This window comes from Cyprinus carpio, chromosome B1, assembly GCF_018340385.1.
Source record: "Cyprinus carpio isolate SPL01 chromosome B1, ASM1834038v1, whole genome shotgun sequence".
Taxonomy (NCBI): domain Eukaryota; kingdom Metazoa; phylum Chordata; class Actinopteri; order Cypriniformes; family Cyprinidae; genus Cyprinus; species Cyprinus carpio.
Window position 1 is genome coordinate 1722028 of NC_056597.1, and position 19063 is coordinate 1741090.

General features: G+C 36.4%; 1 protein-coding gene across 1 annotated transcript in view; it reads left to right on the forward strand.

The window, feature by feature from the left end:
• Positions 1–19063, forward strand: part of LOC109090057 (dynein axonemal heavy chain 6-like) — a 73708-nt gene that overhangs the window by 12505 nt on the left and 42140 nt on the right. Inside the window, 31 exon segments of the mRNA XM_042716173.1 lie at positions 102–222; positions 315–466; positions 626–778; positions 865–1116; positions 1671–1799; positions 1915–2028; positions 2808–2874; positions 2877–2950; positions 3378–3533; positions 3741–3791; positions 3875–3967; positions 5496–5615; positions 5804–5984; positions 6220–6316; positions 6417–6621; positions 6775–6939; positions 7021–7131; positions 7306–7431; positions 7924–8079; positions 8582–8743; positions 10730–10867; positions 10986–11153; positions 11904–12052; positions 13556–13663; positions 14612–15167; positions 15272–15394; positions 15544–15726; positions 16179–16322; positions 17428–17649; positions 17736–17883; positions 18000–18157. Of these exon segments, the coding sequence (XP_042572107.1) occupies positions 102–222; positions 315–466; positions 626–778; positions 865–1116; positions 1671–1799; positions 1915–2028; positions 2808–2874; positions 2877–2950; positions 3378–3533; positions 3741–3791; positions 3875–3967; positions 5496–5615; positions 5804–5984; positions 6220–6316; positions 6417–6621; positions 6775–6939; positions 7021–7131; positions 7306–7431; positions 7924–8079; positions 8582–8743; positions 10730–10867; positions 10986–11153; positions 11904–12052; positions 13556–13663; positions 14612–15167; positions 15272–15394; positions 15544–15726; positions 16179–16322; positions 17428–17649; positions 17736–17883; positions 18000–18157 (4782 nt within the window).

A 19063-nucleotide genomic window follows, 5' to 3' on the forward strand; every position in this document is an offset into this window, starting at 1 on the left:
GAAAACACAACTGAGCTTCCATGTTTACGGCAAGCTTATTTTTTGTTTTTTTAATATCTGTCTCTAACTGTGAAAATGTTTCCTGTTTCTTCCCCTGTCAGCAATCTATTCAGTTTGCATTCAATACCGCTAATGTGTATGCTCGTACATTTGAGCCGTTCAGACTGTTTTACAAAGAAAATGAAGAACTGGATCTGGAGGCTCTCAAAGAGCAAGACCATGGTACATCATCATCTTCATCATAATCATCATAATCTATGTGAAAAGCATGATTGTCTCACACTTTTTATGTTGTGTATGTGTGTCTGATGCAGAGGTTGCATTCTTTGGGAACAGTCTGGATAAATATCATCGAGAGCATAAAGAGGCTTTAGCCATCAAACAGAAAAGACACTTGGGAATTCTGCTGGTGGATACTACACAACTGAAGCAGAAACTTATACCATCCCCTCTACGCTGCATAGAGGTTACAAACTGACAAACACACAAATAGAAAATGATTTCTTCTGTTATATTTGCATTGATGGTAGACACAATTTACCTCAACACAGCCTGCAATAAGGGACAAATAAATAAATAAATAAACACAGATACATAACCCACCTCATTCTGAACCCTTTTCCAGGTCCTTAATGACATCCTACCTCGGCTGGCAAAGAAAAAAATGGATGACATCATTGCAGAGGCTCAGGATGCCCAGTTCAAACTGGACTTTGTTCCAACGATAACCAGCGAATATGTCAACTCCCTCAACTTCCTAGAGGAAATTCAGAAGAGGGTAAGAATCAGAACTGAGAACCATGACCCATCAAGCAGAAGACTTGAGTATCAGACAGCTGTGTTAATCTCATCTTTTTCTGTTAGATTGTTGTGCTGGAAAAGGAGACTGAGACGGTCTGTGACATGTACAAGTTGATTGAGTGTTACTCTGTCCCCACTCCTCCTGAGGATATTGCCGTCTTTGCCACATTGTCTCCTTGTATAACTGCCATAAGGATCACCATCGACAAGGCGGTGGGGGAGCGGCACTCTTATGTGGACAAATTTTGCCAACACCTCCAGCAAGACATCAACCAACTAAACAAGAAAGTGCTGGAAGTGAAAGAGCAAGCAGAGGTAAAAGAAAGAGGAGAGAAAGAAATAGTGATACTATATCAGAAAAATAATGTTCTAACACTGTTATGGTATTTTTATTTTGAATATTTTTATTTTAAACAGTTCAAAAGTGTGGGGTCAGCAAATTTGTTTTGAACGAAATTAATACTTTTATTCAGTAAGGATGCGTTAAATTCATCAAATGTGACAGTAAGGACATACTTTGTTACAAAAGATTTATATTTTAAAGAAATGCTGTTGAACTTTCTATTCATCAAAGTATAACAACTATAATTTTTCTTGAGCACCAAATCGGCATATTACAATGTAGAAGGATCATGTGACACATTTTTAAAATATATTTAAATAGAAAACAGTTATTTTAAATTGCAATAATATTTACTGCTTTACTGGTTTTTTAAAATAAAATAAATTCTTGAAGAGCGTTAAAAGAATCTTGTTGACCCAATTTTTTTTAACAGTACTTTAACTTTTTGTACTTAACTGGTCAAATGTGAATTACTGTTGAATAACTCACAGTCTACATTTGTGTCTTTTTGATTTTGTCCCTCCAGAACAGTCAGCTCCTTGACATCGATGCAGATCGCGCTAACATACGCAGACTGCTGGGAGATATTCAGATCTCTATTGATGAGCTGCAGACTCAAGCCTTCAAATACAAAACCTACCAGAAGAACTTTAAAGTCAGTGTGTCTATATGTCCACTAGAGGGCGCGTGTTCTCTATTTATTTTTATTTTTCACCTTGTCTGGCTGGCCATCACTTATACTTACTTATAACCTTTGTCTGTTTTTTCAGGTGGAGGTGACTAAATATGAAGCTCTAGAGGAACTGACCGCTGAAGTGAAGCTGAAACAGTTACTGTGGGACTCTCTGGAAGAATGGGAAAATCTAGAGAACAGCTGGTTGCAGGTCATTTTTTATACTTTTGAAGCATTTGAATTTTTCCCTTTCACTTAAATCCACTTAATGGAGAAACACCATAACTCCTTATATTTAAACTGCAAATTGAAGTGTAGTATAATTTACAACCACTGTACTTCAGTTATTTTTGTTTAGAGATGGTGTAAATGAATATGATAGTGATAGGAGAAACAACACTCTTTGAAACTTTGAATTAATTGAACCAATTGTTAAATATAAACATCAATGATTCACTTTTTTGAAGCGCTCAAAATTCTAGTGATGTCTGTCGGTCAGAATGGTGTAAATGCTACGAAAACAAACCACTTAAAGGTGTAATCTATTAAATGAAATGAACAAATCATCTAATACAGTTAAAGTGTCTGTATAATACATTATTTTATTATTTTGCAGGGCTTGTTTTGTTTGTTTTATGGAGAGCTTGGTTAAACAGGCCAGCTCACTAAAACTCTTCTTTTTATTATACAAATGTGTCATTAAAAATGTCAACAATTTATAAATCTGATCTGAGATTATATAAAAACAAAGCACTTAAAAATCTTCAAACCCAAATGTTGAAGTCCAGTTGAAAAGTATTGAGGAGTAGGGATACAGCAACTTAGGTGTTACTGGGATAAAATCTTATGGTTATCTTAATTACGGCCTTAAATTAGGCTCTTTATGCTAGATAGCTTCAGGTGAAGTGTCCTTGCAAATGGTGTGCTAGAAGCCAATTTGAATGAAAGTGTCTTCTAAATGTCAAATGGTCAATTATCTCTTTGATGCAGAATAAGTTTGATGAGTTGGACCCAGAATTGCTGAGCAGGCAGGTGAACAAGTTTGCCAAATATGTCAGCCACTGGAGAAAGGACTGCCAAAAAACAATGTGGTGCCCTGCCTCAAAGAGAATGTGGAGAGCATGCGAGAAAAGGTGGGTGAGGTTGGCACTAATGCTAGTGTGTCATTGCTCTTCAACAGTTTCCTTGTTTGAAGTCAACTGCTGTATTTTGCATTTGGACTGTGGAAAAATGTCTAAACTCCATGACAAAGTATAGTATTAGGAGTACACTACTGTTTAAAACTTCATTTGATTTATTTACTATATTTTAAATTGCCAAATATTGAACAGCCATTCATTTTCAGTGTCACATGATCCTTCAGAAATCATTCTAGTTTGGTGCTCAAGTGACATTTCCTATTATTATCAAATGTGAGGGATTTTTAAGGATTATTTGATAAGTGTAAAGTCCTAAAGAAAATCATTTATTTTAAATAGAAAACTTCTATAACATTATGAATGTCTTTAATGTCACTTTTGATGATTGCATCTGCATATTTCATGTTCTGTGTTTGTGTAGCTGCCGGTCATCACAGACCTGCGTAACCCATGTCTGAAAGCTCGTCACTGGGAGATGCTGGAGGACATTGTGGATTCCAGCCTACTAGAAGAGCCACTGACTCTCGCTTACCTGCAAGAACTCGACATCTTCCACTTTGGACCACAAATACAGGAGGTGAGAGAATCACAGAGGCTCTCAATATCCACAGATGGACTTACCTAGACAGCATTTCTGGGCATCACAGACACAGTCCAAATTTTCAGCTTGCTGTCTGGGTAGGCAGCTCACTAGGTTTTGAGGTGCAACTTTGACAGGAAACAGTAAATCAATATATAGGTGCTGAGAATTCTTCTAAGTCTATGAATCCTCTCTAACTCTCAGGTGTCAGCACAAGCCTCAGGAGAAGCATCTCTGGAGAACATTCTGAGAAAGGTGACATCTATGTTTATCATTTTCATTTAATACTGTTTATGTATGTCTTTATATTCAGCTTTACACACTCATACTATTTATAGATTGAAGAATCTTGGAAGACGACAGAGTTTGTGGTTCTGCCCCACCGGGACTCCAAGGATGTGTTTATCCTTGGGGGAACTGATGATATTCAGGTAAGAGTGTGTCAGAACCATTGTTCACAGTATTACAGAGTTTCTGATTGTTAAACTGTAAGATTCATGCATAATTATAATTATATTCCAACCCTAACCTTGCCTAGGGGTGTGTGATATCACGATATTTGATCGACGATTAAAATGTCTTCAAAATGTTCTTTTGAAGAAATATGTTATCATGCTACAGCACACATTCTAACAGTTGCAGTTCTGGCACCTCCGTCTCAATATACTGTACAGGCCAATTCACACCGTACACCGGTTAAACATTTTATTTGCTTGCTGAAGCACATGCACACTAAAAAGCCTGTCAAACACTTATCTTTCGGGTCTGATTGCACTAATACTTTCAAAAACACACAAGGTTTACATATAAACACAGTTGGTTATGTCTAAAGTGAAAGTAAACAGTTGAAAGAAACGAATGCGTGCCTGTATATTAGATGCATGCAGCTCTTAAAGTGATAGTACTAAACATGCTACTATTGCATTAAAGGGATGGTTAACCCCAAAATAAAAATTTTGCCATTATTTACTCACTCTCATTTTTTCCCAGACCTGTATTCATTTCTTTCTTGTGCTTAACACAACCAAAGACATTTTGAAGAATGTGGGTAACCAAACAGTTCCTGTGCCCATTGACCCATTGATAGTAGGGACAAAAATACTATGGAAGTCACAGCAACTGTGTGGTTACCCACATTCTTCAAAATAACTTTTTATGTTCAACAGAAGAAAGAAGCTCATTCAGTTTAAAAACAACTTGAGAGTGAGTAAATGATGACAGAATAATTTTCATTTTTTGGGTGAACTCTTCCTTTAATGTTAATAAAAAAACAAAACACAAAGTTAATAAAACTCATTTACTGCTCTTGACTGAAGAACTTTAATACAGTTGCTTTAATAAGAATAATTTATACAGTGAAGTGTATACAAGTGCTTTATTTTTATATTTGAATCGTTTATTTGCAAAAACAGATAACTATTTTTATAATTTTGTTTTATTTTATTTTGATACATAGTTTTTTTTATTATTTTTTTTTTTGTCCTAATCAAAATAACCCAACTGCAGTTTGAGCAGTTCATTTGTTCACTAATCAAAATATATATATATATATATATATATATATATATATATATATATATATATATATATATATAAAAATAAGGCACAGGTTTTTTTTTTTTTGTTTGTTTGTTCTTATATTTTAATCTTCACCCAATTTTAATTTTTATCTTCACCCTCTTTGGCTTTAATGTCTTTGCCATTCTTTTTTATTTTATATTTTATTACCTTGTGAAGCTTTGTTTTTAAAGTAGGGAAATTGGTTTGGCTGTTCTCCTTAGACAACTTAGTAGATGCAACATGACAAAGAATTGTGTTGAAATCGTGAATTGTGATTTTTTTAGTAGATGCAACATGGCAAAGAATTGTGTTGAAATCGTGAATTGTGTTTTCTGAGTTTAATACGGAAGAGATGTCTTCTCATTTATTAATATTTGTCTGTGAATGTAAAACCTCTAGGTGCTTCTCGATGACAGTATAGTCAATGTGGCCACAGTTGCATCATCCCGTTACGCAGGCCCCATCAGCGCCAGAGTGGACAAGTGGCAGAGACAGCTTACTCTCTTCAGCCAGACCTTGGTAATCACACCAGAGTGGTGATCACCGAAAACAAATCCAAAGTCAGATCATTTATGGTTTTAGTTTTTGGATTTTGATTTGTTCTGTTTTGTTTTTTGTTTTGAGTGGTGATTGTCTAAAACATTTTTATTTTATTTTTTTATGTCAGATATTAGTCTCTATCTGACTGTTTTCTGCTGTGTTCCTAGGATGAGTGGTTGACATGTCAGAGAAGCTGGCTTTATCTTGAGAGTATTTTCAGTGCTCCTGACATCCAGAGGCAGTTACCTGCTGAGTCTAAGATGTTCCTTCAAGTGGACAAGTCCTGGAAAGAGATCATGAGGAAGGTCAACCGCCTGCCTAATGCCCTGCGTGCTGCCACACAAACAGGTCTGACAGGATGTACAGTAGCTCAGGAAACATCTCAAAACATTAAATGAACAACTCAGAACATTAGATGAATACATATGTTAAAGAAGAAAATTCTTGTTCAGTGTCAGAAGAGTTTTTATCTGCAAATTAGTGCATGAAAAATGAAAGCTGTAGGTTAAATGCAACAATGAATGCTATAGTGTACAATTATAAATTACTTTCACCATTGTTGCCATCTAATCTGTCTCCTCAGGGCTTCTGGATATTTTCCAAAATAATAACGCACTCCTGGAGCGGATACAGAAATGTCTGGAGGCTTACCTGGAGTCCAAGAGAGTTATCTTCCCAAGGTGCCTACGCACACGCACATACTCACAGCAGTTTCTCATCAGAATGCTGATTTTTCTTGATGCTGTGCCATGACTTAACTCACTTTTCTGGGTGGCTTAGGTTCTACTTCTTGTCTAATGATGAACTGTTGGAGATTTTGGCTCAGACACGGAACCCTCAGGCTGTGCAGCCTCATCTGAGGAAGTGTTTTGATGCAATATCCCAGCTGGAGTTCGGCCTTCTTACCCCTGGAGAGGGCGAGACTAGTGAAAAAATACAGTACACCAATGACATCTTAGCCATGGTGTCACCTGAGGGAGAAAAGGTGAATTCTTTTATTTTATTTTCATCTTCTTTTCTGTTTTGAAAACAAAATCTAGAAGACAAATTATACAAAAGTACATGGACCAAATAGCAAGGATTTATAAAATAAAAGAGGATAATGTTAAAAATATGTATGTGTGTGACTGTGCTGTAGGTGGCACTGGGGAAAGGCCTGAAGGCTCGTGGAAATGTGGAGGACTGGTTGGGGAAGGTGGAGGAGGCCATGTTTTCCTCTCTTAGGAGGCTTAGTAAGGCTGCAATTGCTGACTACCAGAGCAAACCCAGAGTGGAGTGGGTTGTGGCAGGACATCCCTCACAGGTTTGTGCTTGTCTAGGTGGGATTGTTTATGTGCATCTCTGTGCAAGTGTATGAGCAATTCTCACCTACGCTTTTCTGCAGGTGGTGTTGACCATTTCTCAGCTCATGTGGTGCAGGGACATGGACAGCTGCCTAGAGGGAGATCATGACCATTATCAAGCGCTACAAGAATTTGAGATCACCAACTTCGAGGTGACAACATACTGTATAGCGTTCATAGACCAAATGATGTACTATCATATAAATTTGTTTATTTCCTTGCAAGTCTTTTACAATTTAGTATGTGTAGGACTTTTGTGTGTTATTTATATATATATATATATATATATACTGTATGTGTGTATCTGTCTTTATGTGTACAAATAGAGACTGAATGCTCTTGCTGCTCTGGTCCGTGGGAATTTGCCCAGTCTTCATCGGAACATCATAACAGCTCTCATCACCATAGATGTGCATGCCAGAGACATCGTCACAGAGCTTGTCAAAGAAAAGGTTTGTGTATTTCCTTCATATCACATAGGGACCAAAAAAAAAAAAGAGACCTCTTTGCAATAGATCATCTGTCACAATATTATATTTTCACTACAAGATTATCATGGCCAGAAGAATATCAGATTCAAATAACATCTTAAAATGTTGCTTCCAGCTAATATGTCTTCTATCCATAATATTGCTTCCTCCAGTGAAAAAACCATATCGTCTGAATCAGGATAAAAATATGCACAGTTCAAGCACTGTTTGGAAAGTGAAATACTTGTATATGTCTTTGGATTTTGATGTGAGAGGACAACAGGGGATGGACTGTTTATATATATATATATATATATATACTGTATATATATATATATATTATTTTTTTTTTTTATATTTTTTTTTTTTTTTTTTTATTTTTATATTTTTAATTTTTTTTATATATATTTATATATTTACTTTTTTAATTTCTGTTTAACATTAATTTATTACGGTCATGGTGTGTGTTTGTAGGTGGACTCCAGTGATAATTTTGAGTGGCAGAGGCAGTTGCGGTATTATTGGGATGTGGACCTGGATGACTGTGTGGCTCGGATGGCTCTCTCACAGTATGTCTATGGATATGAATATTTGGGAGCGTGTCCTCGTTTGGTGATTACTCTGATGGTGGTTAAATAAATATTTTTTTTTATTATTATGTTGTTTATTATAGTGTAAATATATTTTATAATTTTTTTCTGTAAAAATGATTTTATAAAATAAAATCAACATCAAAAATAGCTGTAAATAATTCACAATATATTATCAAAAACAGTAAAGCTGTGATTGAATTTTAATTTTAAATTCATGATTGATTTTGATTGAAATTGATTATGTAATTCACTGCACATTTTAAATACCTGGGGCTTTTTTGTCAGTTTGGGTTGCATTTTCTGACCTTGTTTGTTTTCCGATCCGGCTTCTGACCCTAAACCTGCTAAACTCGTCAAACTTTTCACATCATGCATAAGAAATAACAGTTTAACCACTCATACTAAAGTGCAAATAAAAATTCAATTTATAAATTGATGCATGGATCTATGTCAGTGTTGTGTGTAAGAGTTATTAAGAAGCATGATTGTGCTAATGAGGTGTGTGTGAATTGTGGATCTGTTTGCTTTTTTTACGTTAGGATCGATGTTACCTCTGCCTGATGGGAGCGCTGCAGCTAGATCTGGGAGGAGCTCCTGCAGGTCCAGCTGGTACAGGCAAAACTGAGACTACTAAAGACCTCGCGAAAGCTCTGGCAATCCAGTGTGTGGTCTTTAACTGCTCAGATGGACTCGACTATAAGGTGTGAATCTGTCTCTCTGCCAGTCCAAATTCTATATTCTTTTTCCTCATTAATTTGTTAAACAGCTAGACAACCAGTATGAGATAGAGATATTCTTTTTTCCTGTCAAATTATAGTGAATTCATTGAATCTGTCACTAGGAGGCTGAAGATCCCCGACTGAGTTATCTGTGCAGTACATGAAAACCACTGTAGACATCTGCCTGAGACATCTGTCTCTCTATTTATGGCCAGTGTTTAGTGCTTGCTAAAGGGTGTCATATGTCAAAAAGACGTGTAAGATTCTGACTAGGCCTTAAAAACAGTCATAGTCATTGTTAATGGTTTGTCTTTTTTATTCTGTTACTGGAACATTATTTTACCATATAGCTCTTTCTGTAGATCGTTCCTTTGCCTACGGGTTTTCTGGGCTGGGGTTGTTGTTGCTGTGGTTCAGATGGGGGGCATGAATGTCATCCTCTGGAACTTTATACTGTTAAACAGTATAAAAATCTATTTATCACTATGCTTTATATTTTCAGTTGCTATTTTATCTACAGGGGTTGGACAAAATAATGTGAAGACCTGGGAAATAGGAAACATTTCTTTATTAAGGTGTTTTGCCATTTGCCTTTAATACAGCTTCCAAAGTTTTTCGAATAGATTCGTCTTCTATCAGAACATTTTACCAATTAGTGTTGGAGGAGTGAATCTTCTTATTCTTCTTTCTAAAACTGCCCATAATGGTTTGAAAATGTTCAAGTCAGGTGATTGAACTGGCCAGGGCAAATGTTGAAGTTCATCTTGGTGCTCTGAATGTCCAGGTTTCATGATCATGACTCCATCTTTTTCACATTTTAGCATTGTTGTCTGTGATTAATGTTTTAGCAATTGCAGCTTTTTCATGTACTGTATGTTGGCTTGGTGGAGTTGTCTGAGGTTTTTTGTGGAAAAAGGGTATTCAAGGTACAGTAAATACTGAGGTTTGCTGTCACTTTTGCTGCAGCATTTCTGTGTTGTTTAGATACAATCCTTCTTAGTATTCCATTATTCAGTTTTGATCTTTTCCCACTATTATCTTCACTAACAAAGTCTTGCCATGCTTTGTGTGCAGTAATAATAGTAAAGACTGTTGATCTTAAAACACTAAACAATCTGGCTGTTAAGGTTACAGATGCGCCTGCTAAATAGGCTCCCATGATTTGTCCATTTTGGAAGTCTGACAAGTCACCGATTTCACAGAATGCATGTACTAACCACTGCTGAACACATTTTTTACTATACCGAGACACAACCTATAGAACTTGGACAATGAAAGATAAAAGACAAATTTAGTTTTTTCACTGTAGCCTACACAAATGATATGAACCCCTATGGGTGTTGGCATTATTTTGTCCAACCCATGTATTTCATCCATTAGTGGTCCATCAGTGTGGGTTTCATCCATTAGTGGTCCACCGATGTGGGTATTTCAGTGACCTACATTATGTCAGTATTTAAGGAGCAGAGTGACCAGAGGCCAATATGTATGATAATATGTATAATTTAATTTCTTGAAAGTAAATGATGTGTACACTTGTATAATGCAATAATATGTAGGGTAATTGTCAAGCAATTGTCAATGTCTGTCTACCTACAGTATTTGCATTAATCAGTGACATGGCTTTCAGTTGATTTTGGAATTGACACATTGGGGATACTACAGGTTGACCAAACAGGCATAAAGATAAACTTGAAATGGCCATATTTTTAGATCATTGCTGTCATGCCTGAGACACTACAAACGATGCAAAAGACTCTTATGCATTAGCTTTTAAGTTGTAAAAAAGTTGATATAGTTAATAAAAGTTACTATGTTAATATTTATGCTGTGGCAGTGTTATGGTACAAATAGTATAGCTCTGTTTTATTGTATGCTACATACTGCTATATTTTCATTTTAAGCATTTGGGGGGTTCAGTGTTCAGTTTGCGGCAAGTCTTACAGTATATTGCATTTGTGTGCTCAGATGATGGGGACATTCTTTAGCGGTTTGGCTCAGTCTGGTGCCTGGTGCTGCTTTGACGAGTTCAATCGCATCAACATCGAGGTGCTGTCAGTCATCGCTCAACAGCTCATTACTATCAGAAACGCCAAGGCAGCCAGGGTAATGCACATACACACGCACATACACACTCACATACGCATGTAAAATCTCAATTTTAATCAGTAATACAGGAATTATGTGCAACTGCATGTGTCTAGATTGTGTTTGTGTTCGGCAGCTACCTCGGTTCATGTTTGAGGGGAGAGAGATAAAATTGGTGATGACCTGTGCTGCTTTCATCACTATGAACCCCGGTTACGCTGGCAGAACTGAACTCCCTGACAACCTGAAAGCCCTTTTCAGACCCATAGCCATGATGGTGCCCAACTACACTCTTATCGCTGAGGTGTGTGATTAAACAACCTGGTCTGATTCCAGTAATGATGATAAATCACACTAGGTGAGAAGTAGAGGGGCCAGAGATGTGTGTACTCATTAAAAGCTTTTGTTTGTTCTTGTGTGTGTTACAACGAGGAAACTGGTGTCCTACCGCTGTGATTTCCTGTTTGTGAATTTCCACAATTGACTGATTGTTAAATGTACTTTTAACTTAAAAACACACTATATTTACTGTGTAAAATGACAAAATGATTGAGCTATTAAGAGCACGTAGAGCATAGGTGCCCAGACCTTTTACTTTAAAGGGCCAAAATCCAACTTGATTGGCCGAAAGTAAGTATTGCATTAAATTCAACTGCATTTCACTCTAGCACGTTTACATGGGAAAACTGTGATTTCCTGTTTGTAAATTTCCACAACTGATTGGTTGGAACATTTACTTTTTACTTCAACACATACTTTGTTTACCGTGTAAAATCATGAAATGATTGAATAATTTGGCTCATTTAGAGTAGAGGTGCCCAAATCTTTTACTATGAAGGGGGGAAGATACTTAAAGGGAAGATACTTAAGTTTATATAATAAATAGCCTGTTTTTCCCAATTCCCAAAAAAAACCCACAAAGTAAAAATGAAAAAAAAAACACTTTTAGGAAGTTACATGGGTCCTATTAAGTCTTTCAACATTAGCATGTCTTATCTGACAGCCCAGGCAGTTCTACAATATGTTTAACCTTAAAACCGCTTTCTCCCTATAGGTGATCCTGTACTCTGAGGGCTTTGAGTCTAGTAAGACTCTTGCGAGAAAGATGACTCAGATGTACAAGCTCTGCAGTGAGCAGCTCTCTCAGCAGGATCACTATGACTTTGGCATGAGAGCTGTCAAATCTGTACTGGTCATGGCAGGGTGAGACAGAGCACAAACGCATTTTCACATTACTCAACGATTCTCTGTCAATCTAACTTTGACTAACACTACCATTAAAGATTTTGGGGTCAAATAGTTTTGAAAGAAGTATCACCAAGGCTGCATTTATTCAACCAAAAATAAATGTATTCATATTGTGAAATATCATAACTTTTCTATTTTCAAATATTTTAAAAGGTATTTTATTTCTGTGATAGCAAATTTGAATATTCAGAAACCATTACTCTTCACTGTCACATGATCCTTCAGAAATCATTCGAATTGCTGGTATAGGGCTCAAGAAACTTTTTTAATTGTTCCTAATGTTGAAAACAGTGCTGCTTAATATGTTTTGTGAAAAGCATAGTACATTTTTTTTTTATCAAAGTATTCTTTGTCCTTCAGTCTTGGGATGTGTTTATTTAGGGTATTAGGGTATAACATGTTTATGGTCTTTGCTTTATAAACAAGTCAGTATTTGATAAAGAATTAGTTGGCACATGCTCAGTCACTATCATGAATGAGCCACTTGGTGTTGCCTTTGCCTTTTCGATAAAATGCAGCTTTTTAAGAAACAGTACAACTGTCATCTTCATTAGCCCTGGTCTTAGATCAGTGGCTGTACAGCTGTACCTCACTTGTATTTACTTAAGTGTATGCGTGTGTGTGTGTGTGTGTGTGTGTGTGTGTGTGTGTGTGTGTGTGTGTGTGTGTGTGTGTGTGTGTGTGTGTGTGTGTGTGTCAGCATCATGTCACTGGCACATTTTAGTAGTACTCAGGTTTTATATGCAGCATAACTTCACTTTAGTGTCCCTTTATTTCATTGTGTGATTAAATTATTTAAAAGGTCTGTCTTTAAATCAATGTGATTTAGGCTACTAAACTATTTACAAGAATATATGAACAACTGTAGGCAAGTGTGCTTAAAAGAGAGTAAATGTGAGCACTATATTCTGTGTAAAGTACTGATATGGAGTTAATAAAGGTTGTTTAATAGCCTTTATGATTCACACAGTACTAATTAGTGGTGCTTACCAAAGCAAGAATAACACATAAAATTGTGCAGGTTGTTGAGAGATTTGATCAGGCCTATGATTTACGGATGATAGAAATTATAATGTGTGAAAAAAACCTTTAGCCAGGAAGCAGCCACATAGCAACCATCTAGAAATACCTTATCAACCACCCTAGCAAAACCACCTCCAACACCCTCATATTGTGGCAGGCAAGCACCACTTACCTCATATTTTCCACCCTAGCAACCACATAGCATTGCTCTAAAAGCACTCACACAGAGCACTCAGAGAGCATCACTCCTATTTTCTTCAGAAAATTTAAAATTCTTGTTTGATTTGTGAACTCCATCTATTGTGTGATTACTTGTGTGTATTCAGTGTGAAATACTGAGCAAGTCCAACTTTTTTGTGCTGCTGGTTGTGTGTTCATGCTCACATTTTCTGAACAACCTTTAATATATAATGTATTATGTGTGTGCGTGTGCAGGTCATTAAAAAGAGAAAACCCTCACTTGAGCGAGGATGTTGTGCTGATCAGAGCTCTGCGAGACTCAAACCTGCCCAAGTTCCTCAAAGATGATGCAGTGCTTTTCAGGTGACTGCTCATTGTATTTACAACACATACAATTTTTAAAATGTTTTTGAAAGAAGTCTCTTATGCTTACCAAAACTGTATTTATTTGATCAAAAATACCATAAAACCACATTATTTTGAAATATTAATGGAATTCAAAACAACTGATTTCTACTTTATTGCAATTTAAAGCAACTTCTTTCTATTTTAATATATTTAAAAATGTAATTTATTCCTGTGATAGCAAAGCTAAATTTTCAGTCTTCACTGTCACATGTGAGCTAAATTTGCCAAAACCTCATTTTAGGGATGTCCTCAAATGTAAAAACAGTATAGATATAAATAAAGTTTAAGAAAATGTCATGCAGAAAGTTTTCTGTCAGAGTTATTGGTAGCAGGGTTTTTTTAGTAAAATTGAGAAGATATTAGTGTTTCTTAATATTTTATAAATTTTTATTAAGTTGTTGCAATTTTAGTACATCAAATTAAACCAAATGAAAATAGAGTTAATTTTTAAGTTACAAAAATGTTTTTATGGCTCTAATAACCCTCTAACTCTAATAACCCTGGTAAGGGTGTAGATTAAGGTTTAGGTTGTAGTATTTATAACAAGAAATATGTAAAAGCTATATGTATAATAACTATATATCAAAACATTTGAAAGCTATGAAATATCCCCGTTTATATGCGTGTAAATGTGTGTGTCAGTACTGTAGTCATTTCACAATATTTCATGATCATATGATCTCCACCATGAGGGGGAGCCACCATTATGTAGAATAAAATCCATCTCATGTGAGGGTCCATGTGAGTATTTGACATACCATTCATTTCGTTAGCTATAAACATCTGGACAGATGTTTTTACTTTTGATAATTTGATATTTTAAGACGTGATTCAGTTAAATTCAGTCCAGGTCAAAATACTGTATATATGTGTGGATCCCTAACTCCTTCTTTTTCTTCCCTAAGGCATATTGTCAGACCTCTTCCCTGGCGTCACCATCCCAGAGCATGACTATGGTGTCCTGCATTCCACCATTCACTCATCCCTGTGCCAACGCTCCCTCCAGCCCCTCCCAAGCATCATAAGCAAGGTCATCCAACTATACGAGACCATGCTAGTCCGCCATGGGGTAATGCTCGTGGGGCCCACTGGAAGCGGCAAAACCACAGTCTACCTAGTGCTGGCAGACACCTTGGATACCCTGTATCATGCTGGTCATCAAAATCCCTTCTACCGCCCTGTTAAGACCTATGTACTCAACCCAAAGTCAGTGAACATGGGCGAGCTTTACGGGGAGGTGAACCCACTGACGCTTGAATGGCGGGACGGTCTTATGGCGCTTTGTGTGCGGGCAGCAGTCCAGGACTTCAGTGACGACCACAAATGGGTGATCAGTGATGGCCCGGTGGATGCACTGTGGATCGAGAACATGAACACGGTGCTGGATGATAATAAGATGCTCTGCTTGGCCAACAGTGAAAGGATCAAGCTCACGCCTTCCATACACATGATGTTTGAGGTGAGATGCTCAAATGTGCACCTGTTTGTTGAATTCCACACGCACTATCTGTTTTTAATTAGAGGCTAGTCACGCACGCTTACATGCTATGCTTTCTCAATCAGGTTCAGGACCTGGCAGTGGCGTCTCCTGCCACAGTAAGCCGTTGTGGGATGGTGTACATTGACCCAGAGGAGCTTAAGTGGATGCCGTACGTTCAGACGTGGCTCACAGGTTTTGCAGAGAAGGTGAAGCCTTTAAAACTCTCAAAGTTATTTTTAGAAGCATTTGAAGGAGTTTTGTTTTATAGGCAATATGTATTTTGTTTGTAGAGTATTTTATAGTTGGGATTTTAGACCTGTAGAGCTATTGCCATCTCAGAAATTTTGTTTTTTAGATTACAGAGCCTGTATGTGGATATCTGATGGAGCTGTTTGAACAATATGTGGAGAAGGGCCTGCAGTTTGTATCAAAGCACTGTGTGCAGGCCATTGCACAGGTGGACATCAGTAAAGTCACAACCCTCTGCTGCCTACTGGAGGCGTTACTGTTCAGCGATGGAGCCCCTAACCTTAAAATGGTATAATGCATCTCAATTATCACAAAGCAAATTATTAATAATGTTATGTAAATGTTTTTCTTACCTACTGATAATGTTCAATATATAAACCTGAAAAGAAATTCAGATTTATTTGCAGTCATACATTTAAGTACAGACACACATGATTTCTGCTCCATTACTCTATTAAGCATAAACATAAATTCACATTCTTACTTCTCCCTGAATGTTTGGTTTCTCTGAGATTTAAGGATGCAGAGAGGAGTGGGAACTTGAGTTGCAAGTTGAGTATCATGAATCAAAACCCTGGACTGGCACAGTTCAGAACATTCAGACCCAAAAACTATTGCACACTCATATCAATGTACAGTAGTTTTGCAGTTGCTAGAAATTGCAGTATGATGGTATCCAACTGTTTGCTTTGTCTGCTTTCTTTTAAATTTGTGTATGTTTTTTTGTGTATGTATTTGCAGGAGGCCAGTAAGTTGAACAGTATGTTGTGTCAGACGTTTGTGTTCTGCTACCTGTGGGCACTGGGGGGAAATTTGATTGACAGCCACTGGGACACATTCGACACATTCGTCAGGCAGCAGTTTGAGGGCAACAGTGATGCAAAGGTACATTTTATATACACTGAAATACACCTCAGATCATTTTGATTAAGTATGCTTACATTTATGGATAATTTTATCAATAAATACACAGTAATGGGGACTTTCTCTTTTATTGTCATAATTTATAACAATCATATCAGCTTCATAGTGTTGTGTTCAGAAAAAGACCGCATTATGTGTTTCAACATTTGGAAGAACATGTTTGGTTCTTCACAGATCTGCAGCCATTGTGTTTTTATAATTTTACATAATCCAAAAGGTAATGATTTTGTTTCTTCTCTTATACAGTAGCTAGCTATTCCTGTTTAATAACTGGTGTGGAACATTGAAGCTACTACAAACCTCCTCTGGGCTTTGACCCTGAAAAGAGCACATTAACCTGACTCAGAGGTCATCGTAAATTATATATAGCACCTGACTGGTTCAATTCTTTTTATAAAGACAGCTATGTCTTCTCTGTATTATGTGCCTGTTACATTCTTAAATGTGACCTTAGGAATATTTAATGAGAACAAGATTGAGGGAAAACAATATGTCCCAGACATTTGTATAAGGATAAAGGGAAGGTGTGGTATTTATTTCAGAAGGTCGGAATGGAGTGGAGAGTGGCATTGTTAGTATTCCACAGAGCAAGGCTGAATGAGCAAGGGAGGAGGGGAGAAGTGGAGAGCAGAAGAAAAAGAATGTTGAATTTGAGATGAACAAGGGTGTTAGAACCTGATCTTATAATAAAGACTCCAGAAGAAAAAAAACATTTATTTTCTATTCTCAGACTCCAGTGGGTTAACAGCCTTGCTATTACTACTGATTATACTTATCTAAACAAACCCTCTGATTGTTACATTGAAGTACTATATATCTACTGTATCTGTCTGTCTATCACAAACTATTGTCTGATTTCAGAAAGAAATGGACTACCACAATATGAACTACTTTTATGCTGTTTTCATGTCATTGATTTAGAAGTGTGACTTCCCTGTCACCTTTCACTTTAATTTCATAGAAAAGAGCGCCTAGGACATTCTGCTAAACATCTAATATTGTGTTTTATTAACATTTAAAATGGCATAGTACATATTAACATGAACTCTCTCTCTCTCTGTAACAGTTGCCCAGTGGAGGTGATTTATGGAGTGTGTATATGAACTTTGATGCTAAATGTTTAGAGCCATGGGAGAAGATCATTCCCTGCTTCAGTTATAACAGTGAGATGCCCTTCTTTGAGATGCTGGTGCCCACCACAGACACGGTGAGGTACGGATACCTGATGGAAAAACTGCTATCTGTCAATCACTCTGTCCTCTTTACGGGCATCACTGGAGTGGGAAAGGTAAGGCAGTGCGTATTTAATGTGATGTAAAGTTTTTCCATTGTTCATCAATACAAATTGCTTACTAGGCTTATTGTGAATTTTAGTCTGTGGTGGCACGGGCATTGTTGAACAGTGTGCAGGAGAAGGCAGGTTATGTCCCCGTCTACATCAACTTCTCAGCCCAAACTTCATCAGCTAGAACTCAAGAGATCATTGAGTCAAAACTGGAGAAGAAGAGAAAGAATATACTTGGTACAGGACATTAGATGTGATTTGCGTGGTTGTATAAACCGCCATACTGAAAATCATCATCCATCATAAAAGAAAAACAAACAAAAAAAAAAACAATCTGTGTTTATGTATTTCAGGTGCTCCTGCTAATAAAAAGATTGTGGTGTTTGTGGATGATCTGAACATGCCAAAACTTGACAGTTATGGCTCTCAGCCCCCTATAGAGCTGCTCAGACAGTTCCAGGACTTCCATGGCTTCTATGACAGAGAAAAGTTCTTCTGGAAAGAGATACATGTGAGCAACATACACATAAAAAATCCCTTCAGAGATATTAACCTGTTAACTGTCACCCCGTCCCGTATACGGGATGCCTATGTTTACTTCACAAAATCCTTATCTAATCATGACAAACTATATAGCGTTGGAAAGGTCTAAGGCTCCTAAATAGATATTTTACCAATGTTTTTTGTTTAAAATTATGTAGTAAAAGTAATAGATTAATTTATGACAAGAGTGCACCCTCAAAAATCTACACCATAACAGGAGTTCTGACCTTTGTCAAAAAAAAGTCTTCTTCGTTGCCTTTTTTTTTCTGTCACACTATAGAAATAATCAGAAATGATATATCAACTGAAAACTTAAAATCTCAAAATGTTAAAATCAGACATTGCATTACCACGAAAATGGTACATCAAGATCATGTTATAAAATGTTTTTGTTCATGAATTATAAACATTTTAGTTTGGAAAGTGCACTTTCAAGTCTATGTTCAAAAATGTGAGTGACAGTTAAGGGGTTAAAAGATTTGTCCTTGTTTCACGTCACTGGCCAGGGTAGGAAATCAAAAACTGTTACTTATTCATGACTGGTATTGTTTATAATAAATAAACAAAAACAGTATTTAAAAGAAGGATTTTTTAAGTTCAGTTCAGTTCGAGATATCAACTATTAATTATTAAATTAATTAATTATTAAATCCTAATTATACAGTGCTATATCAAAACAACACTACTACTGTGGATACACACACACACACACATATATACATACATACATACATACATACATACATACATATATATATATATATATATGTATATATATATATATATATATATATATATATATATATATATATATATATATATATATATATATATATACAGGTCCTTCTCAAAAAATTAGCATATTGTGAAAAAG